Source organism: Gymnoscopelus microlampas (genome assembly GCF_963454915.1).
Source record: "Gymnoscopelus microlampas genome assembly, chromosome: 6".
Taxonomy (NCBI): domain Eukaryota; kingdom Metazoa; phylum Chordata; class Actinopteri; order Myctophiformes; family Myctophidae; genus Gymnoscopelus; species Gymnoscopelus microlampas.
In genome coordinates this window covers 30,603,818-30,627,700 of record NC_139943.1, presented here as the reverse complement: position 1 = coordinate 30,627,700, position 23,883 = coordinate 30,603,818, and the positions used below count along the sequence as shown (strand labels likewise).

Here is a 23,883-nt window from a genome sequence, read left to right as displayed (position 1 = left end):
CCCAGATTGATTGAAGAATTGCAGTTGACATGTAAATTGACGTACTAATCATAATTCCATGTGGTTTCTGTAGCTGTGATTCTCTGTTGCTTCTGTGGCTCTGGTAAGAACTGTTTGTGCTCCCTGCTACCTGTGCCTTTCCTAATTACTGCACCTGTGCCCCTATATACACACACCCTATGCTGGCCATCTAAAGCCCGCCACCAAGTGTCCAATAATAATACTACAAAATAACAAATAATATGCCAACAACATAAATGGCTCGGACGTACAGTGTTCATTCATTTTTATCGCCAGTGGGGATATGTTTTATCCGTTCTTCTGATCAGAAGGAATAGCAAAATACTAAATACTATTTATATCAAACAAAAAAACAGCATTGGGATCACTTTGATATCCGTCCATATAATCTCAACAAAATGGCACATCTGTGTCTCAACAACACACATACACATAATAATGTCTGAAATAGCAGCAATATTTGTTGTCTTGACAGACTTGAATTAAATTCAATGAAAAAAATGTGTAATTGAATAATACCACTGCAATATGCACGTGTGTATCAATGCACACAATGTTAAGTACTGTCGCTACTGTCTCTCATACACACACACACACACACACACACACACACACACACACACACACACACACACACACACATCAATGCCAAGGTGAGTTCATGCACATAAGCTCACATGTCACACATTATGTCAATCACCCCGTCCTGCTCCCCTACTGATTCTCATCAACTCTGTGTATCTGTCAAGCATGTCAAATGGTCTCTCTAGTTTCCACCGTGTCTCATCATCACAGGGCTGCAAGGAGGTCACCTTTAATGAGACACTTCACTCCATCTGAGGGACAGAGGCTGAGGAAGAACAACCTGAAAATGGATGTGAAATGAGTCACTCGTTACGAGCCCTCCACCAGACTTGCACTGCGCTCTCGCTTTAAGACTACACTGGAGTTGGAAGTGAATGATCAGCCCATGTGTTCCTCACCCTGCCAACGATCCTGGGAAAGGGGGCTCTCTGGTTCTCTGTGACGATCATAGGTGGAACCAGCAGGGATCTCTTAGATCTGTAGGACAGCGTCTGACCAAGACCCAGGATTTCCTGCAACACAGAGGATAAACACATTACACATAAACACACGCGGACACGCACAGAATGCAGTTATGCACTTGAGAAAAATATCCTACAATTACAACCAGGGGCGTCAATTGGGTATGGCAGGTGCCATACCTTTGGCTCCAGAAAAAAAAATCATGAATAGTGGCCTAAGACCATTGTGTTTGTATTGTGTTATAGGCATAATGCATAGTTTTCTATGCATTTCGGGGGTTTTGGGGGGTTGACCCCCTCCCAAAAAAGGATAGGTGTCCCTTAATTTAATCTCTAGGAGTTGGCAAACCTAACCTTGCCATACCTTAGCTTTTGCTGAACTGACGCCACGGATTACAACATGCCTTTGATTGCTCAATGATTTGTGTCCAAGCACTAAAGGAAATACTTCAATATTTTATCTACTGTTTAGTTGATATTCCTCGTGTAATTAGTAGTGTCACAGATACCGTATATTGACGCAGAGACTGACAAATTGAAAAGTTGCAGAGCTGTGAAGAGAGTGAAGATGAATTGAGAGACCAGAATTGTCACATCACACAATTGCAGGTGCAAACGAGTGGGTGAATTTAGGATATAAGAGAGAATAGAGTATAAAGGAACACATAACAGGTGAAATAACAGACGAATCAGACGAAAAATATAAAAAGTCCATGGTTTATAAAATAAATAGTATTTTTTGAATGGCACATTTATCCAAACAACAGACACAAAATGACAAGGTTTTCACCAAACATATCCAGCACATGAAATGGCAGCAGGTAAAATGACATGCTTTTCACCAAGCCAGGCTATTGTTTATGCAGAGGAAGATCATTTGAAATGTTGTTTTCATGCTCGGGAACACAATAGAATAATACAATTTCATCTTCCAACCTACAGCTGTTGCAAACAAAAGCTAAGGTTGTTATATTGTGAGAAATGTGTTCCCTCTGTGATCACTGATGCAGTCAGACTCAGGGTCCTTCTGTTCGCTGAGGGGTTGAAGAAAATCACGTCTGTCACTGAGGCTATGAACGAGACACTATTACTATTACTGTTAACATGTATGACCTCGAGAGGAAGTCTGATCACTGTAGAAAAAGCACACACACACACACACACACACACACACACACACACACACACGGTGTGTTTATACTATATATCGCAGAGTGACTTAGTCTATGCATTCCATCCTCCACAGCAACAAAAGCTGTCACAGGTGAAGAGCTGTGAAAATGTGTTGAAAGTTACACAAAAACAAGTGCGAGTCAAGCTGTTTCAAACACTGTTTAAAAAACTCTTGAGATTGTAGTGATTTAATTTGCATCATAAACAGTCTCTCTTTTGTCCTTCCTAGTATAAGGCTGTCTGTGCAATGTTTAATTGGCTGTGTGTGTGTGTGTGTGTGTGTGTGTGTGTGTGTGTGTGTGTGTGTGTGTGTGTGTGTGTGTGTGTGTGTGTGTGTGTGTGTGTGTGTGTGTGTGTGTGTGTGTGCACGCGCGCGCACGCAGGCACACAGCATGCAGTGCTGCTGGTGGCTGGCTTGGAGCATGGGGAGGCTCTCACCCCTGTCAGAATGACAGAGAGAGCAGGCAGGAGGTCAAAATGGAGCCATTTGTTTACTAACGCTCAGACCTAGAGAGGACATCACTGCTACCGCTGTCCCCCCTACCCCCCTACCCCCCTCCCTTCAGCCAGCAGAGAATCTGTGTCCAGACAACAGAACGACTCCTCAGACTAATTGATTAACTTATCGATTCTTCGATTAATTAACAGAAAAGTTGGAGCCCAGATCCACACCAGGCCGGGTTGCCTACCCAGGGCTTTGTTGCAACCTGTTATAGCACCACCATGAGGCCGATTTGAAACATTTGGGGTGCCAGATCTTCCTTGGGCTACTTGGAGAGTGTGTGCAAAGCTTCACGGCAATGTGGCCAAACCCCCGCAAACCGAGGCCAATCGTAGCCAATCAGAATGGAATATGAAAAATATGATGGGATAATGTGTACCGGTTTGCGTGAGGGTTGCACAAAACCTGTAGGTCACTAGCAGTAGTAAAAAATGTGTTTTGCAAAAGTCTGCCTCATGGTGGCGCTATAACAGGCTGATTAAAAAAATTCTGGGTGGAGGTTCTTCCTTGGCCTCCCGGGAGTGTGCGTGCATAGTTTCATACCAATCGGTCCAGTGGTGCCCGAGATTAGCTCTTCACAGATGGACGGACAGACTGACGAGTGAAAACATAATCCCTTGCCTTTGGCGCATAAAAAAGTCATCAATAGAATAATCTCCAAGAAGATGATCAATAGTTGCAGCTCTACTGCTACCTCTGTCTAGAAAGCAGTCTAGACAGACGACAGACAGACACACACACACACACAATTTACCCCCCCCCCCCCCACTAGCACCACCACAATCATCACTCTACCCTACCTTCAGCCAGGGGAGGACAGACAGTAAGTGGAGCGTTATATGAAACCGCCTTCATATAGATACTGAAGACACACACAGTGATCTCAGAAATGACCACCGGTATCGAATCCACTGAGGAGTGACCTTCCAATTGTCAAAAGACGCAGACTGCACCAAGCAGGCCTGAAGGGGTTACACGGAGCGCTGCACAGCTGTTTGAGTAAGAGATGATATGTCCTATTAGTGTCTAAAGACCTAAAAGCAGTGTGTGTAGAAGGTCCATTATTGGTTTACAAGCAAGCAGTGACCTCATCAATTGCCTTAATGCACATGGTCATAGCTGTGTGATATCTGTGATTAAAGGATTGATAGGAAGGCTAGGGGGGAAACTGTGGGTCGTGCATCAGATGGAGCATGCTGTCAAATCCACTGATCTGAGAAATGGTGGATATGACGTTTAAAAACCAATCCGTGATCTGCACGTGGATCATAATGACAAAGAGCCACATTATCGTCAAGGACAGTCCGCCGTAAGGCATTCTAGGATTACCGCCCCATCTATCATGTCATCTTAATCATCATGCTTTTCTACCCCTTCTCCCTCTCTCAAGGTTCAATGTTTCTTTATTGTTACATCTTGTGTATGTACTGCACTGAATAAGAGTACAAATATTTTGTTCTGAGGGCCAGGTTGTTTTCCTGGCACTATTGTGTCAAGTTGTCCACCTCTCTCCTGTGGGCTGTCTCATCGTCATCAATGATCAGGCCTATCACCTTTGTTACTGTCAGCAAACTTGACCACAAGGTTGGAGCCCTGCCAGGCAGTTGGGGGTGTACAGGAGAAGAGAAGGGGGCTCAGAACACAGCCTGGGGAGGCTCCTGTGTTGAGGGTCAGTGGGCCAGAGATTTTGGAGCCCACCCTCTGCATCTGGTGTTGCTCCAGTCCAGGATCTAGTTGCTCGTTCTCGCTCTCTCTCTCTCTCTCTCTCTCTCTCTCTCTGTGATTAATATCGTACTTTCAGCTTAGTGACACCCTAAGAGAATTCAGCCAGGAATCTTTAATGTATCCTCTTCGTAAATGACTGCCACCCCATTAGCCCTGATTCTATATATTTGTATTTCTCTCTTGTTTATCTGTCCATCTGTCACTTCATCTCTTTTTATGATTATAAGTTCATTTAAGTGTGCAGTGCTGAAAGTGCCATGAACACAAATTCACCATGCATGTGAAAGAAAGATCGGTGTGTGTGTGCGTGCGTGCACGAGAGAGACAGAGAAAGAGAAAGAGAAGGAGAGAGACAGAGACAAAGACAGAGACAGACTGAGTCATCGTCATCGACTGAGAGAAGAATTGCTTTGGCAGTCAAGTCACATCCTTGACCATTTTGTCATTTCCTCTCTCAATGCTGTATTTGATATGAGTCATTACTCATTTGTGGTGCGGAGATTTAATGTCCCGCTCACATAATGGGGCATCACACATTACAGCAGTGGTTCTCAAACATTTTCTTGTCAAGGAAACAAGCTTTGTCTTTTTTGTGATATATATATATTACTAGAGTTTCGGGGGGCTACGCCCCCCTCAACCCCAGCCGCGCACGGGGCCCAGCGTGGCCGCGTGTATATTGGGGTACTCAAATTGCTGGAGTAAAACTGTGGAAAAGTAAAAAAAAAAAAAAAAAAAAAATTGAAAAAAATATATTTTTGATGTTTGAGGGGGACCCCCGCGGACCCCCTGCTGGTCGACGGACCCCCTGTGGAGTGTTGGGACGCGCGGGGACCCCCCTGGAACATGGCGGACCCCTTTGTGTTTTTTTTTTTTTCATGAAGGTGGTTGCTTGTTTCTGGCGCTTGTTTTTAGAGAACCTGGCATGCCAACGACTTGGCAACCCGAGTTGTTTGTTTTTGTGTTTGGGATGAACATGGCACGTGAAGGACGGACATAGTGTGATCGAGACATGAGTGAAGTGAAAGTAACGGCCTGGGTGGAACAAAGGAGGTACTAAGAAGGGGGGGGGGGGGGGTTGAAGCAAAGGAGCTGCGTGTGTGTTGGTGTGGAGGAGATGGGCAGAGTGCAATGGCGGCGCAACCCAGCGCATGCTGCCGCACGTTACACCAGAAATGGTGCCTGGAGAAAATGGTGACCAAAAAAAAAGTTTTGAAAAAAAGGAAAAAACCCCCGCAGCGGCTGGCTGCTGTTGTGGTGATGAGGTCGTGCGCACGGTAAACGGTACGAAGCTGCCTCCCCTTCCGTTTTGTCCGACATTTGGTGAGTAGAATTAATTATGTTGCGCGGTGGAAAAGGTGTAGTGTGCAGTGAGATGTCCCCTACGCGAGGCGTAAATTCAGCGCGGCGGCCGTGGCGAGTCAGTTGGCGACATGTGGTCTGGCGGTGCGTTGTTTATTCGATAACAGAGCTGTGGGGTGTGGACACCGAGGGTGCGGAAGTCCGTCGCCATTTATATAGTTAGATTATTATTATTGAAACATTTATTTACACATTGAGATGGGGAGGTTTGAAATTATGGTTTGAAATTGTTCAAAGGTTAGGAAAGAATTGATTTGTCTAAGATCATTCCAAGAATTTGGGGGCAAAAATAAAAGGCTGACTTTCCAAATTCAGACTCTGGTCAGGGGACCTTAATCATAAGACATTTGAGTCAAAAAAGTCAAAAGTTCCAATCCATCGTTGTTATATTTCTGACTAGGGCTTTATAGATGAACAGACACCAGTGTTTATTACACCTCTCTGCCAGAGAAGAACAACCCACGTTACTTAATGGTGAGTACCATATAGCTATCACCAGTAATATGTCTGAGGACATAATGATAGTCTGTGTCTAGGGGTTTAAGAGTGGAAGGTTCTGCATTTCTATAAATTACATTCCCATAATCCAAATATCATAAGTGCTTCAACAATCATACTAACCATAAAGAAGCTGGTTCTGGGGTCACGTGGGAACACCATGCAAGATGGCTGCACTCTGATAGAGCTCCGTAAAACCCAACACTAAATGTAACTTATTTCGACACGATCTACTCCACCTTTTCTGACTTAAAAGGGTGAAATTAATTATGGTTTGTTACACAACCCATTGGTTACAATTACCAATAAGATGCTGTATTGCTACCTCTAAATATTTCATGAGGAACACAACGAACCGCTCCATAACACCGCGCTCAACAACAACGTGACCAGTGCAAACAACTAAATAAGGTACTACAATGGAAATAATGGCTAATGGCTAAAATCAGCAAGATGAGCGCTACTTTAAGCGCGGTGGCTACAGATGTATCCATGCACGATCAAAGGAACAACAGCAGAGCTGGTATAAAAAGTGAAAGAGCAGGAGAAAGGGACTACTATGGAGGGAAGAATCTCTAATATGGAGGACGACACAGCGTATTTGTACGCGGCTAGTGAGAGGCACGACAAGCTCATGGAAGCTATGTGGAACCGTATTGAAAATGTAGAGAACCGCAGTCGGTGATTGAATGAAATGCAGAATATGAGGTTAAGAGAATACATCACGTGCCAGCTATCAAACCTGACCCGAATCAGCCACCCAGGGTTGTGGTGGTTCGCTTTCTGCACTCCTCTGCGAGGGAGAAAGTGTTGCAAGCGGCCAAGGCAAAGAGAGGAATTCAATCGTGGAATGGATGTTATAAGAAGGAAAATATTGACTTATCTTAAACATAAACAAGCTGACATTGTGTTTGTGCAGGAGTCGCTATAACCTGAGGAGGTTGCTAGACCTCACGTGGCGGCACGCGTCGGGCGCCACCCCGGTCGCCGCCTTCTCCCTCGACGGCATTTGACAGGGCGGAACGGGGGTTCCTGTCAGCCGCCATATCACGTTTAGGGTTTGGTCAAGGTTTCAAAACGTGGTTTAATAAGCTACGCTGTGCTTTTCCTTTTATTTTCTTGGACTGGCTGTATTCTAATGTTGTTGTAATATGCTGCATTGTACCAGAGTTACATTCTGTACCACTTTGAAAAATCAATAAACATTTAAATTGCAAAAAAAAGAAAACAAGAAGCTGGTTCTGCTTCTGCAAAATAAGCACACTTTTTGTCGCATTTTCCTGAGATGGTTGTCTATATGGTATTTAAATTTAAATTACATTTTCATCAATCCATCTGCCAAGATATTTATATTCATGTTCAGCGGATATATGCTACTATTATCATAAATATTTCTGGCACTAGCATTAAATGTGTTTTAATTGCATCAATGTAAATACGAGTTTAAGATTAATTAATGCTGAGCACCAAAGCAACAAAGAAAGATCATAAAAGTCGATATCTTATCGTGCATGTGTTAAATTGAAATGCATTCTTCCATTAATTCTCATATTGATTGGTTGTGAAAAAAGGGAATAAATTACTCTTTGAATTCAGAGTTTTGCTCATAATAGAACCCATTCATCAGCTGGTTCTTTCCCCCTGGGCCTGTATTACACCAAACTAACAGCCTGCACCCACAAATTAAAAATGGATTATCTTCTCATTTTATCACAGACCTTATCAATTATCACTAGACTGCAATACTTCCGGTCATGATACCATTTGTTATGTCAATGAATGGGGATGTTTCCTCCTTGTATTATATTAGAGAGGAATTACATGAAGGGTCAGACAATCGCACCTTCTAGCACAGACAGAGACGTAACAGAAATATTCTAAAGAGGGATGCTGCTGATCTGACTTGGACTGATGCACTGGAGGAAAAAAACTGAAATGGTGTCTCATAGAAGTAGTAACACAAATATATCTCTTCCTTCCCTTGTCCCACACGCAAATACATACGAGTACATAAACAAAAACAAGGTGGTATTTTGGGGCAGGTGGATTGAGCATGATGAGTAGTTGCACAGCAAATTCCATGGCAATGCAGCCAGAATATTTTTTATGTTTTTGGGGATGAAAGTGGTGGAAGGGCGGGCGGGCGGGCGGACGGACGGACGGACAGACAGACATTGCCATCTTTAGCTAAGAACACGCACACACAAACGGTCTTTTTATGTTTTTCCATAAATTAATGCCCTGCTTTATAAACATTTTAAAGTGAAAGTGGTTACGTCGGTCTGTGAGTTTTATAAATATTGAACCAATGAGTATTAACAAGAGCTTGTGACTAAATAATAACTACTGGAGCTATTGGAAGAATCTGTGTTCCTATGGGAAAATAGATTCTTTCTGGTTGTCATTTCCTGAAAAATAACAGTTTTGGGCATATTAGGTTTGCACCCGACAGCGACGATATATACACACAGTGGAGGTACCATACCGCCGCTAATTCACTTATGTCCTCTACTGCAGGCCAAGGTAACACCATAGACAAGATAACCAAATAACCCTCAGTGGAAGACATCGACACATGAGAGGTGAATGACACTGTGAATAAGAGACATTCATTAGAAGCACAGGAAATGACATCAGCAGGACACCGAGGACTGCAGCAGAGAAGACAGATGACACCTCCTGTAAACTCCTCCTAATCAGGTTGGAGTTGACGGAGGCAAGGAGGACCAGCAGAGGAAGTCAGGAGGAGAGGTCTTTCTTCATAAACGTGGCCTACACAACCTTGCAACAACCTTGTCACAGGTGCATCTAAAAACCAAACCACATCTCCACACAGAGGCACACGTAATGAGCATGTGTGCATATACAGTAAAAGTTTATACACATACACATCCATGCTATAAATGTGTGCTCACCTGTAAACTGTGAGTAGATTTGAGTGGCAGTCCAGTGACGTCCACCTGTGCCATGTCATCCACGTCAGCGGTCAACCCGTGGATGAACATGACAGGTCCGTAGTACAGGACGTCCTGCCTCGGAACCAGATTCAGATCCCCGTCCACCTGGAAGTTGGGGTCCGACACCTCAAACGTCACGCCTTCGTTCGTCGCACAGTCGTCAAACTCAACTGGAGGGAGAAAGCACAGAATGGACACAGTGTTATTAAACTCCAATAGCGGAAATAGAATAGAAAACCCCGGAGGAATCAGTCACATAAAAAAAGAAAGTGAAAGATAGATTCACGCAGCCATGAACAAAGTATAAGAGCCCAAGAGATCCACAACTTCAAACCAAAGTAAGTCTCAGAAATGAACTCAGTGATCATCTTGTCAAGCAAGGGCTGTGTGTTCTGGACTACAATAATGATCTCCGCTCTAGCTCCGTTTGGAACCTCACTCTCCATTATTTTCTCTAAGATGAGGTTCCGCTGCGTCGAGCTCTGGGAGAGTGAGATTATTACCTTTTTCCACAAATCGTATCCAAAAAGTAAAGGTAGCCCACGTAACAAACAGATGTCTGCAATATAGTCAGAAAGTAAAAATGTACGTTAGTTGCAGAGGCATCAGCAGCATTACTGACCCTGCTGTCGGGTGTTAAAAGAGATGATAGAGATGATACTTTCATAAGTATCACACTTTAAATTGACTCTGATATTACACTGAATTCACGCCAGCAGCGGTACTCTGCTTCCATGTCATAGAACTGACCGCCACTTTCCCCGCTTTGGCAGCAGTCGGAGCCAGCAAAAAGCGGTGAGAAAGATTCATCTTTTCCGCTGTCGCTGTGGTGACACCACACCAGAAGCATGTCTGAAATAGGCATTGGACCATGCGTGAGTATGCATGGTCAAAAACTGGTACCTGGATAAAAACTATATTTGTTAGCTTTTGAATATTGGATCATGATGAATTTGTTTGGTGTGACTGCTCTCTGACCACAGACATACACAAATGTTCCCTCAGTATAATATGTCCCAAGGAATGGGGAGGAGTGAAGAGGAGAGGACAACACAGGTTCTTTTTTCCATTTCCTGAAAAGTAATGGTTTTGGAAATACAAGGTTTCTGTTCGACAGCAACGATATTCTGACTTCTATAAGCCAAATCGTGAATGTGTTCATTTCTAATCCTATTACAAGCCTCAGATTTATTTCAATAACATGGACCTGCTCTTTACAGCCCACAGATTGCAGCTCCATAGTGTCAGTGTCATTTCAAAGGCAGGAATTTAATATTGTTAGATTTTGGGGGTATTTCAGAGGAGGTTTTGAAGTCAGACAACAATGACAGAATGCAATACACAACCACCAATACACCTCCTCTCCACTTCAGCTTCAGAGTGCTGGCTCAGTGATGAAACTGCACAAAATGGATCGCAGCACTTCTTCCTCAACTATGTGACATTAAAGTTCCTTTCAGCCCAAAAAGTGAATGGAGAATATCCCATTAAGGGTCATGTATTATTCTGCTTTTCATCAAAATAATACAGATCTCTTGGAGTTACTCAAAACATGTTTTTGAAGTTGTGTGCTGAAAATTCGACTCAGATTATGCGTTCTTGGATGCCTCTACCCCTCTGTTTCAGTCGTTTTCTTGGCAGGTTTTTAAAAAAAATCTCTGCCAGGTCGGAGCAGCCGCGGCCTGGGGGCGGGAGATTATGTTTTCGCCCCTGTGTGTGTGTGTGTGTGTGTGTGTGTGTGTGTGTGTGTGTGTGTGTGTGTGTGTGTGTGTGTGTGTGTGTGTGTGTGTGTGTGTGTGTGTGCATGCGTACAGCTAATCGCTGAGCCAAGGAAGAACCTCCACCACAAAAACGTACACCCACCAAATTAGGCACAAATGGTCTCCTGAGTCATGTGACAATGACCGTCAAACAGGATTTTGACACTCCATGCCGTTTGCCTGTAATTACCTTCACAAATCTGTGGGCGGGGCCTGTTTCTAACGGCTGCACCCCATGACTGACTTCCCTTGGGTAGGCAACCAGGCCTGGCGGAGGTCTGTACTCCGAGAAGCACACTATTCTAGTTGTGTCTGTAGCTTTAAATGCAAATAAGCTGCAGCTCATTATAATAATAAACATTCATCATTATATTTATGATGGTTGCATACAACATTCAACGTTTGTTCTTTTGGAGCTGCCTATTTAGGCCCACTCGTCGGCCTACTCATGCAAGCACATTGTTTTGTTTTCACTTATTCAACAGATTTATATACTGGTCAACTACAGCCATTATAGTCATAATATACAGTATACAGTAGATAGTATATCACAACTGCAAATTAAAAGAGGCATTGTTGCAAAACCTATCAGACATTATAATTGGATATGTGTGTCCTTCTCTTTTTGTTAGTCAGTTAAAACCACTTTTAGTCTGGTTGGGTCTAATAGGAGCAGCAGAGCCACAAACGGGCTTTTAGACTCTCTTGTTATCAGAGTGCTGACTATGTCATTCTTTATCCCTAGTGGGAAAAGGGTTCACTTTTCACTGCCTCATTGTCTCACTGTTTTCTTGAGGTGACAATAACTGGCAGCCTGCCTTACTTCATCCAAGTGCAGCACTGCATCGATAACTAAATCAAAATAAAATAAAACAAGAAATATATATCTCCTCAATTTGAAACCATTCCCTCGTTGTGCTTGCTACCATCCACCGCCTTCCCACTGTTTGTTTCCTCTCAGCTCAAGGTGCACAATTCTCAATTAATTACTGGTGAGTGGTGACAGAAAAATATCTGCACATAATTATGACACACAGTGCTCTCTCCATGTGCTCTCACAGATAAATGTCACTGTCACCCCAGGCCTCCGGTCAAATAATTCAATTTTAGTGTCTTTTGTCCCTTGTCTTCAAAGTGTCAACGCCATAGAATAGGCAAGTTACTCTACAGTGTGAGTTAGCTTCAAATTGTTTAAAGTTCCTCAATAATTCACCAGCTTAGAAAAAAGCTGATTATGATAAGCTGGCACGTACTGAATGGATCAGTTACTCGAAGTTCAACAGCTGAAATTGTGATAAGGTACAGTAGCTGTTAATTTCCATAATACAGTAACATCCTTTACATCAGAATCACCATTCACCATGGAGGTTATGCATGGGTTTGAGTGGTTCATTGTATAGCATGTTATTTAAAAGAATAATTTGTGGAGGACTGATGGTGTTGTAGATGTGACTTTGTCTCATGAGTCATGTGTCTCATTGTTGTCACAGTGTATATTCAAAGATCCAATCAGTTCTCATGAATCCTGCTGTCTGTTTCTCTCTGTGAATCACCCTAATCTGAACCCTACAGGTTGGGTTTATACTGTACAGTATGTGTGTGCATGTGGAGAGAGAGAGAGAGAGAGAGACACTGTAATGATGGTGAAATAATGAGGGTCTTTCACTTGAGGTTCAGTCTGTCCCTTGTTTTCTTTCTCCCCGAGTTCCATCCTGTTCCACTAACCAGACCAGGAATACCAAGGACACTGTCACTAGACCACACACACACACACACACACACACACACACACACACACACACACACACACACACACACACACACACACACACACACACACACACACACACACACACACACACACACACACACACACACACACACACACACACACACACACACACACACACAATGGGGCAACACTTTGCCCTCCTCATCATTGTTATTCTATTGGAGTCTCATTTAAAGTTCATACCCATGGGAGCTCATGACACGACTGGTGACCGTCAAAATCAGCACCATACCAACTAGTATCCAATGAAAGCCAGCACATCCAAATGATAAAGTCCCAGGTACTGGACAGAGGAACAGTCTAAAGCAAAGTCTACAACTGGATCACTCCACAAGTTGTTTTGTTTTAATGAATTAGAACCATCAGTGTACCTCATTACTGAACACCACCTGTTCAATTCCAAGAGCAGACAAGACCGTCACACTACTTTCTCTCCTCTCATTAACTTACACCATAAAAAGGATGATAAACTGAGATAAGATAGACTGTCTAACCCTCCAAGAAAGAAATGTCTCTCCTCTGGCTATTAGCCAATGATGACTCATAAAGCCTAGCTTAGTGTATGAGGTTGTACCAGATGTTATGTCGACTTAAAGCCTAACTTAGTGTGTGAGTTTGTGCCAGATGCTATAATGACTCATTCAATTAAAATATCTTATCTTTGCTCATTATTGTACAACAAATATGTGCTGTGCATCTCCTAAATTGGTTCATCCGACACACTCGCATGCATGCATGCACGCACACACCTGCCACAAGATAAAAGAATAATCAAAAAACATTATTGTACATTAAACCAAATGCTATTGCACCTTGTAAAAACATGACTGCACTTTATATACACACACAAAACTCTTGTACACCTGCAGAATGATGAAGACCAAGGTCTGTCCCCCGCACTCCGTAAAAAGTTGAATAAAATGTTTGATGGGAATCATAACGTTTTGGTCCAGAGACCTTCATCAGGTTATCTTGAGATGAAGGTCTAATGGACCGAAACGTTGTGATTTCTATTAAACTATTTTTAGGGGGGGGGGGGGGGGGGGGGGGGGGGCGCTTTTTATGCCTTTATTTTAGAGAGGGATAGGGAAAGTAGGCTGACAGGAAATGGGGAGAGAGATGGGGGGGTGACACGCAGCAAAGATCGTCGGAAACGGGAGTTGAACCCACGACACGCTGTCAGGCTGGCATTGCAGCCTAGGGTGCCTGGACCGTCACGCTACGGCCCAGGCCTCTTTTAAACTTTTGAATTTAATTTTGAAGACTGTTTCTTGCTTCTGCACTTTATATACCAATTAAATCTACCAAATGGTATTGCACCTTATTGCACATTCCATAATTGCATGGAAATACTATTCCAGTTGTATAGTCCTGTGTTGTGGGGTGTTGTTATGATGATGTTATGGGGGTGGTGGGAGGGGGACACTGTTTTATGGAGTTCAGTTCAGTGACTTCAGTTCAGCTCTGGGGCGGGTGTCAAAGTCGTTTTTGAGCCTGGAAGGCCCTGTAGCGCCTTCAAATGTCAGAGAAAAGAGATGATGATAGAGGTGAGGAAAATCCTTCAGAATACTTCCGACTCTGAGGAGGCAGCGTGATCTGAAGGTGTCTTCCAGTGAGGGCAGAGAGAGGCCAATTATTTTCTGAGCTGTGTTTATGACTCTCTAGAGTGATAAACAGTGTGTGTGTTGGGAAGTGCTAGTGTTGCCATTACAATAGTGAGACATGTTGCAATCTGCACCACGCTAAATTATACTGACTAGAAGTTCGGGCCGCTGCGCGGCCCTCACATCTAGCGTCCGCGCGACGTCGCACTGTGTAGGTGTGTACATGTAGTGTGCAAGGAAGTAGTAGTGTTGAGTAATGTGATTGAGGCAAGAGAAGTATTGGGTATGAATGTAGGCGGGTTGTTGTTGATTGAAATGAGATTGCATTGTTTGTTAGATAGCATGGTTTATTGGCATGGTGTGATGTCGGACAGTGTTGGTGGCAACATGTAAATGTGAGAAAGGCAAAATAGCAGTGAAATGAAATGACATCCAGAATAACATTAACAGTGAAGCATTAATCAGGAGCAGGTGTACAGTATGTTGCATTGGGGGGAGAATACAAACAAAGGCAATGGCAATTATGTTGAAGAATGAAGGTCATTTGTCACTATGCAATCAGGGAGTAGCAGCACATGCAAAGTGTTTGAATGAGCATGTTTGGATTAATAAAAGAGTTCGGGATAAACAACGTTGTCAGTAATTCCCTCATCATTGTTCACAATGAAAACTTTGACGGCGCTGGCTCTCTTTCCCCTGGAGAAGGCTGTGTAGAGTTGGCCATGAGCGAACACAGGTTGAGGCAAGTAGATGCCAACTCGTTCGTTCTCTTGCCCCTGCCCCTTATTGATGGTAACAGAGAAAGCTAAGCGGATAGGGAACTGTCGTCTGATGAAGGTGAAGGGAAGCTCCTCATCTCTGTCATAGTGAGGTATCCTTGGGAGGAAGATTTTTTCACCCCTGTTTGTGCCAGCTGCAATCTCACACTCAATGATTTTGTCCATCATCTGCAGTACCACCATTCTGGTGCCATTCTTGAGAGTGCGGTCGGGACCTGCTTGCAGGTTTCTCAGCAGCATGACTGGGGCTCCTACTTTCAACTTGAGGTTATGATCAGGCATTCCAGAGGGTGTCAGTGAATTGAGGAATTCCACAGGCATGGAGTCCTTGTGGTCGTCCTCCAGAATTGTGTCGGCTGAAAAGTAGACTCTCTGTTCTGTAGGGAAGTCTGCCAGGCATATGTTGTTGATTTCTCTAATGTCATTATTCAGAGGAGTGTATACAGTGCCATTGAGAAGGTTGTCTTTGTTGACACATCCAGTTTGCAAGTCAGGAAAGGTGAATGAAATGAGAGTTTGGAGATCGTGAACCAAGTGGTGGGGTTGAATGCGGACCTGCCATTCTGTGTCCTCCTCGTGTGGGAGTGTTCCTTCCCCTAATGCAAGGAGATAGTGGGAGAAGTCCTTCTCTGCTGCGTGTGTTCTCATGTTGAGGTTTAGCTTGTGGTGTTTCATGTGAGGATAGAGTGTTGACATCTGGATGCATGCTGAAACTATCTGGGGCCTGCCTGCTCTTTTGATAACGGGGAGGGTTTGCCTTGGGTCTCCACCCAGGAGGACAGTTTTGCCACCCCAAGGCTGCTGTGAGTGCATGAGATCCCTCAGTGTTCTTTCCACACACTCGACGTTAAAGCGGTCAACACTGAAAATCTCGTCCCAGATGATTAAGTTGCTGTCTTTAATGAGCTTGGCCAGATTGGACTCTGCGTTGATGGCACAGACAGAGTCTTGGAAAATGGGGATTGGGATCTTAAATCGTGAATGAGCGGTCCTACCACCCTCCAGGTTCTGTGCTGCCAAGCCTGTGCTGCCCACACACAGCACAATGCCATGCTCTGCGCGTATCGTAGCAGCAATGACCTTAAAGGTAAAGGTTTTGCCATATCCTGCAGGGGAGTTGAGAATGAACTGGCGTGTGATGGTTTCTTCTTGTGGGGCATGCACTGCCTGATAGACGGATTCGTGTGCGTTTGCCCAGCATAGCTTTTTTGCGTGGTCCCATGGCTGCGTGCGAAGTTGTGGGTACTGTGTAGTAAAGTTTCCTGTTGTCTCTGTGTCGTTCTGTGTACTGCGTAGTAAAGTTTCCTGTTGTCTCTGTGTCGTTCTGTGTGCTCTGCGGGGGTAGGGGCTACGTGCAGTAGAGGGGGTAGGGGCTACGTGCAGTAGAGTTGCAAGGCAACAACACGTGGACGTGTGTGGCATTGGTAGCGTCGCTGAGGACACTGGCATTGGCCAGGGCATCCAGGTCCTTTATAGTGATGGCTGTGCCCCTGTCATTATGGTGATGTCAGATAGTGTCAGACATCTCCATATATGGAGCTGCCTATATCAGTTATGCCCAAATATGGGACCGTGATGGCTGTGCCCCTGTCATTATGGTGATGTCAGATAGTGTCAGACATCTCCATATATGGAGCTGCCTATATCAGTTATGCCCAAATATGTGGGTTCTCTGATGTCAGACCAAAATAAGCACCCGGAAGTGAATTTCGCGCTGGGGAAGAGATTTGCATAGTATTGGGGCATAATGCGTTTCATATTTATTGTACATCATGGAAGTAGAGTAACGGTATGGGAAGCAGCCGGTTCAGAGGCAGAATATTGAGGAATTTTGGGGTAAAATGTGGAGTTAGTTGGGCCATGTGTGTGCGTGGAGACCGCGCACACACACATGTGTAGCCCCATGAGTTTGGCCGTCAATTATATGTGCAAGATGTGCCTTTTGGAAATGGCACGTCTTTTTTTTTATGGCGAGGCAAAACGTTTGATCCTTATTCAGGTCCTGGTCCCTAAATTAGGGACAATAATCCATCCCATGGCCTCTAAATGGTTACTGGGTGCCGCCTACACATGGGTAGGTGTGTGATCTTTTAGGATCACACACATTGGCTCAGACACAGGCTGCAGCACATACTGTAGGTAGGTAGATTAACGCACATATGGTGTATACACTGACACATACACACTTGTATACGTGTGCACATGCACACATACATTACACAAATAGGTCTCACTGTAATCAGTGGCTCTAAATAGTTATGAATGCCTTAGTTCATAGGTCTATTTCAAGGACTTGGCATTCAAAGTCAGAGAAGGGTGTGTGTGTGTGTGTGTGTGTGTGTGTGTGTGTGTGTGTGTGTGTGTGTGTGTGTGTGTGTGTGTGTGTGTGTGTGTGTGTGTGTGTGTGTGTGTGTGTGTGTGTGTGTGTGTGTGTGTGTGTGTGAATGACCACATAATATGGGCTCCAGTCCATCACATCAGGAAGAATAATTTTGCTATGGTAGTAATGCTGATGGTGTTGATGAGATAACAAACACATTGCAAGACTATTTTGACCAAAAATCAAACTGAATTTTTATACTTTGTAACGTGAGAGCACTTGATGGTACTTCAGAATGCTTTTTCTTTTCTTTTTTTCTGTGTTGACCCATCCGCCCGCCCCACGGTTCAATCCGTAGGGTCTGCGGGCAATGGGGCAGCCCATGCATCACTAACTATTACCATTTCAAAGCATCACACATATTCGACTGAGCTAGCTATATCTGCAAACGTAACAATTCATAATAAGCACACACACATGCACGCACATGTTCATGCACATGTATGTGTAATTTGCATCTGTTTGCAAAGATTCTGCACATTAAACGTCTTCAAAGCTGCAATTAAGGAAATCATGTAACTAATTAATGAACAGAGTCTTTGTGAACAGCCTGCACTGAATCAAACATGTGGAGTTTATTTATCATTCAGGGAGTACTGTCAATGATGTCTGCTAGACCTCTTGCAGAAGAACTCCTATTTGCATCAGATATGTAAATATATCTTCTGTTAAGTAGATAATCCAAAGCAGAGCCTAAAAATATTGTAATGCAGAGAGGAAGGGCTTGTCAGAGGATGTAAGAAAGGCAAAGAGAGAGGAGAGTGAGAAAGAGAGAGAGATTAAGAGTTTTACAGTATATCTTAGTTTCCCAAAAGCAAAAGTTGTTTTCTGAGAGAGAGACAGAGAGAGAGAGAGAGAGAGAGAGAGAGAGAGAGAGAGAGAGAGAGAGAGAGAGAGAGAGAACAATGTGGTCTTGGCATGTCTATCCTTGTGTTCTGGGCACAGTGATTGAAGTCTCAGCATGAACGTCTCTTAGGACATCTGATGGCAATTATTGGGGTGCCAGAGTGTACCAAGGTGCCAGTATACCATGGTGTCGGTGTACAAAGGTGCCAGTGTACCATGGTGTCAGTGTGCCATGGTGCCAGCCTCACACCATGAGAAAGGTTGACGTCTTGCACAATAGTTGCTTCTGTAAAATCTCAAATCTGCAACTTCTTTTGGCCAAATAAGAACTCAAATGAGGAAGACAGGCACTGGCAGCTTGCATATGTCCCTTTACAAGAAACGCAGGTTAAGATGGCTCCGTCATGTGTTGAGGAAGCCCAATGATAGGTTACCCAAAGTTGCCTTGAGATGGACCCCAATTTGGAAAAGAAAGAGGGGCAGACCAAAGAACGAGGGACAGTAATGATGGAGCTGAAGGAGGTGGGGCTTTCCTGGGATGAAGCACAGGCCAAAGCACCACCAGACTGCGTTCAATGGTAGTGTATGATTGTGGCCTTATACCCCAACCGGGACAAAGAGCATAAGTAAAGTATACATGGCATACGCATACGGTATAACATTGTTTTTTATTTTGAGCTTTTTAGCCCTTTTCTCCCCAATTTAGTCATTATGCCAATTACTTCCTCCCCACACATGTGTGTGTTGTCACTGCTCTTGTATCCTACTGACTCACCTGCCAGTGAGGAGCCACCACCGGGAGGACGTAGAGCTTTTGTCCTACTCCTCCCACCCCAGCCCGTAGGTATACGTTGCAGTGACAAATATCACCTTCTCCACCCAGCTTCCCTCCCCCGAACACGGGCCAATCGGTTTCGTATAGAGTAGACGCTTGACAAAGCCATATCCACCACGGTGGATTCGAACCCATAACCTTCGCGGTGAAACTTCGCACCACCCGAGTGCCTTTAGTACATACAGAGGTATAAAATAGCTATACACACACAACTGCTGACCTCATATTCCCAGAGTACTGCAGACACTGCTCGTACTGTACTTTGTATGAATGCTAATTTTATTTAGATTAAGACATGAGATAGTAATGTCATCATTACTTTCTCTTACTATATATTTTTTCCCAACGTGTTATTTTATCGTGGATGAAAGAAATGGATGTTACGTCACTTTACCCTCCCTCTCTCTCTCTCTCTCTCTCCCTCTCTCTGTTATCTTAGCAGCCTCCAGTGGCAGGCTGACCCAAATTCAGGTGGATGTACTCATGTGGTCTGGTGCACTAGAGAGTAACATGCTGCTCCATTCACATCCTCAGCTACAGTACATGACAATATACGCGCACGCATGTGCATATGCACGCACATATGCGCAGATTGCGCACACGCACACACACACACACACACACACACACACACACACACACACACACACACACACACACACTGGCCTTTCCTGAAATTACAGTAATTTGTCAAAAAGCACATGTTGATTTATAGTCCAATTAAAACTACAGTATAAAAGGAGCTGCAGGTCTCAGTATTTGAGTTTGTAGGAGGAGATTAATTAAACACCATTACAGACCTGAGAGTGACATGATCCCACTATGAACCCTGCCATGCACAGAGAACAGAGCACACACACACACACCAGTCCACACATAGGACCTGGATGACAGGAGTGTACATGGGGACAGAGAACCAAAATTAGAAAGTAGAGCAACAGCTTGTGAGCCTCATCTGTTCTCAAGTCACAGTAAAACTGGGCTACAGCTATGGATCCGAAATACATGGGAATTTTATTATGAATGTTATAACACATAAACATTCCACCACGGACTGCCAAATCACCACACAAATCTGTTATTAAATCATTACTTTTCACAATATGCAAGTGACCCATAGTAGGCTGGTTTGGTAGAGGGTGGATGGGATTGTTGATTATTCATACTAGAAGTTCGGCCGGCTGCGCCGGCCTCACATCTAGCGCCCACGCCCACGTAGCGTCCACGCCCACGTAGCGCCCACGCCCACGTAGAGACCACTTGGCAGCGCCGATCACTGGCGTAGCGTCATGAGGGCTAGTGGGGCCATGGCCCGGTCAGTGAAGATTTGCCAGGAAAATGAATTCTGCTCCGACAACAATAGACACAGCCGCCGGCCGCCAGTGACGTTACTGAAGTGATACATTGGCTGGCCCATTCACACCTTTTACAAAGCTAAAGCTGCCTACTCCTGCCTATCAATGGTCCAAGTGTGACCTGTAAAGTAGCCTATCGTAGTCTGTAGGAGACATAAGCATGTCCTAAGAGGAGTCCAAAAGAGAATGGATCCTGGGAGTCATGAATTAAATTACAGAGGTGAGTAAATAACTACATGTGCTCAAGTACTGCACTTTTCTGGATATCTATCTATCTATCTATCTATCTATGTATCTATCTATCTATCTGTCTATCTCTCTATCTCTATCTATCTCTCTCTCTATATATATATACATATATAAATGGCGAAATGGCTGGGGGAAAATGGGCAATATATTGTTATTTAATATTGTTATTTTATTATGATTATTAATAAGTTATGATGATTAATTATATCATATGATTATAATATGTGATTAAGATATATGATCTTATAATATTCATGGGGCATGTGTAATCATTATCTAATAATCAAATAATAATACAATGAATCATCATACATCTTTTTGGTGGCGGGTGTTATACGGAAATGTGTGACCCTGTATAATCTGGTCAAAATGGCGGCCGTTTGTGTGTTTTTGCGACGCGCGTGTGTGCGCGCGTACACACACACACACACACACACACACACACACACACACACACACACACACACACGGAATGTGTGTGGAGATGGCGGCTGTTTTTGTGTGTTTGCACAACAGTGCATGTGGACACACGAATGGTGAGTTGGATGCGTCTTTTAATAAGCAGAAGACGCACAGTACTGCACGCACACACACACACACACACACACACACACACACACACACACACACACACACACACACACACACACACGCGTTGAAGTAATTGCCGTGTGCGCGCGCACACACACACACACACACACACACCTACAAACGGAGACGGCGTGTATTGAAATGGGGGCAGATTCGCTGCGATCAAGCCAACGATGGGGGAGATTAGCTATCCACAGACGGACGGACAGGGGGTAAAACATACTCTGGCGCCATGCCTTTCGGCCTGGCGGAGACAATTAAAAAGCTAAAGTAAAGGAAAAGACCATTACTGCAACAAAAGTAGTCAACAAACTATACTATAAAACATTGGGCACATTGTCAAATAATATAAGAAAGAGGCAAACATCTTGAAAATAGCCGATCTGCAAGCTCACAACGCCTCTCAACGTGAGGGTTGTGAGCTTGTAGATCTGCTATTTTCGCAATGTTGACTTGTGGAACGGAGTCAAACAAAATTGGGGGGGTCCCCAGTTCAAATATGATGTAGGGGGGGGGGGGGGCGGGGGATAGCCACTGCCCTAGTCGGACCGAAATTATCTGAAATTACAACATAATGCAGCCTAAACGTGCGTTGCACGGGGCGGTCCTGCCATTACGTTACATACCACAACATACATCATCTGCAATGGACTGACGGAGCAGCAATAATAACATTCACCACACGAATATTGTTGACAAAGTGATTGCACAGCCGCTGCAGGTATGACAACCACGTTAGCGTTAGCTACATGGCAACTATCACAGCGCCCTGTCCGTCGTCGCTGCGACTGACTGATGCCTAGAGCCATAGATATATGTAAACACTACAGCAAGCTCTCTGCGATGCCATTGTCTGGAAACTGCTCTTAGCGTGACAGGACCAATGGGAGTGAGCGCTTTCGTTGTTGCTAAGATACGGTGCATGGCACACGGCGTCTCTACCCCATAGCTTGTAGATCTCTCACACATGATTGGCGTAGGCTGCGTTGCCAGGTCTGACTTTGTGTCTAAGCAATGGTCGGCTTATTTTTGCGCGCCTTTGGGCTCGTTCGCATAGTGCGCACGGCAGCGCTTGTTTAGCGTACGTCAGCGCGACGTGGCAACGGACGTGGCAACGTGAAAGGGTGGTCACTTGTGGATTTGCAAGGCAACAACACGTAGACGCGCAAGGCGTTGTTAGCTTGTAGATCTGTTGTGTCGTTCTTTGTGCTGTGTGGGGGAGGTGCGCTGTTGGGGCTCGGCAACGAAGGTGCATGATGATTGGCTGGTAAAAAGAAACACCCGGACGTGAATTTTGAGGTGGCGAAGTGATTTGCATAAGTATTGGAGCATAATGCGTTTGATATTAATTGTACATCCTGCAAGTACAGTGATGGGATGCGAAGCAGCTGGTTTGACAGGCAGAATATTGAGGAATTTTGGGGGAAAATGTGGAGTTAGTTGGGCCATGTGTCTGCTTGGCCATTGAGGTCATACACTCGTGTACACTCCATGTCTGTGGCTGCCAATTATGGTAGCAAGATTGTTGGTACCATAATGACAGCAATGTCTTGCATGGACCAAGTAATGTTTTTAGCCTTTTAACTTTTTCGCTCCTAATAAAGTTATTTATTTTGAAAAGCGCTATATAAGTCTGATGTATTATTATTATTATTATTATTATCATTATTATTATTATTATTACAAACACACACGTACCTGAGATGGTAAACAGAATCCCTACCAGGAAATAAATCACCAACCTAATACTTCACATGATGGATGATTTGATCACATGTGAATAAGGTTCAGCGCTTTTATCATTTAACAAATACAACTTAAAACATTGATAGAAAGAGATAGAGAGAGAGAAATTGTGAATTGAGGAAATTGAGAATTGTAAGTGCGTGCATGCATGCATGCGTGCGTGCGTTTTCATACTTTATGTGCCAACACAATTGCTACTACTAAGTGTTGGAAGGATAAAACAATACATCATGCAAATCTTTAAGCTGAACCCAGCAGCGAGTAAGAAGTGAAAGTAAAACAGATTGCAGACCGTTGTTCCATTTGTCAAATTCATCTGAAACCATCAGACTGTATCTGAATTCAAGTACTTTTAAATTGGCTCAATAATAAAGTTAGAGAGAACGCAGGCGAGAAACTGCCAGGGAAGAGGTAATATGCACTTTGAATGCATTTTAAAGCATGATTTCCAAAATGTGTTTAAATTCATTCTTGTGAATTGAGGTATCTAATACAAATTTGTACGGAGTGTAACATTTCAAACCAGCCATAGTCAATAAAGGAACACCCCCACGCTGTCATGAACAATCTTCTTCTTCTTTCAGCTAGTTCCCATCGGGGCCGCCACAGCGGATCATCTGTTTCCATATACTGTACTACTGTTCTCTGCGTCTTCCTAGGTC

General features: G+C 44.0%; 1 protein-coding gene across 1 annotated transcript in view; it reads right to left on the bottom strand.

The window, feature by feature from the left end:
* LOC311046665 (cadherin-13-like) overlaps nt 1–23,883 on the bottom strand; it is a 164,491-nt gene that overhangs the window by 93,024 nt on the left and 47,584 nt on the right. Inside the window, exons 3-4 of the mRNA XM_084059151.1 lie at nt 9,243–9,454; nt 1,005–1,118 (exon numbers count right to left, since the gene is read on the bottom strand). Coding sequence (XP_083915277.1) covers nt 1,005–1,118; nt 9,243–9,454 — 326 coding nt within the window. The remainder of the gene's footprint in view (nt 1–1,004; nt 1,119–9,242; nt 9,455–23,883) is intronic.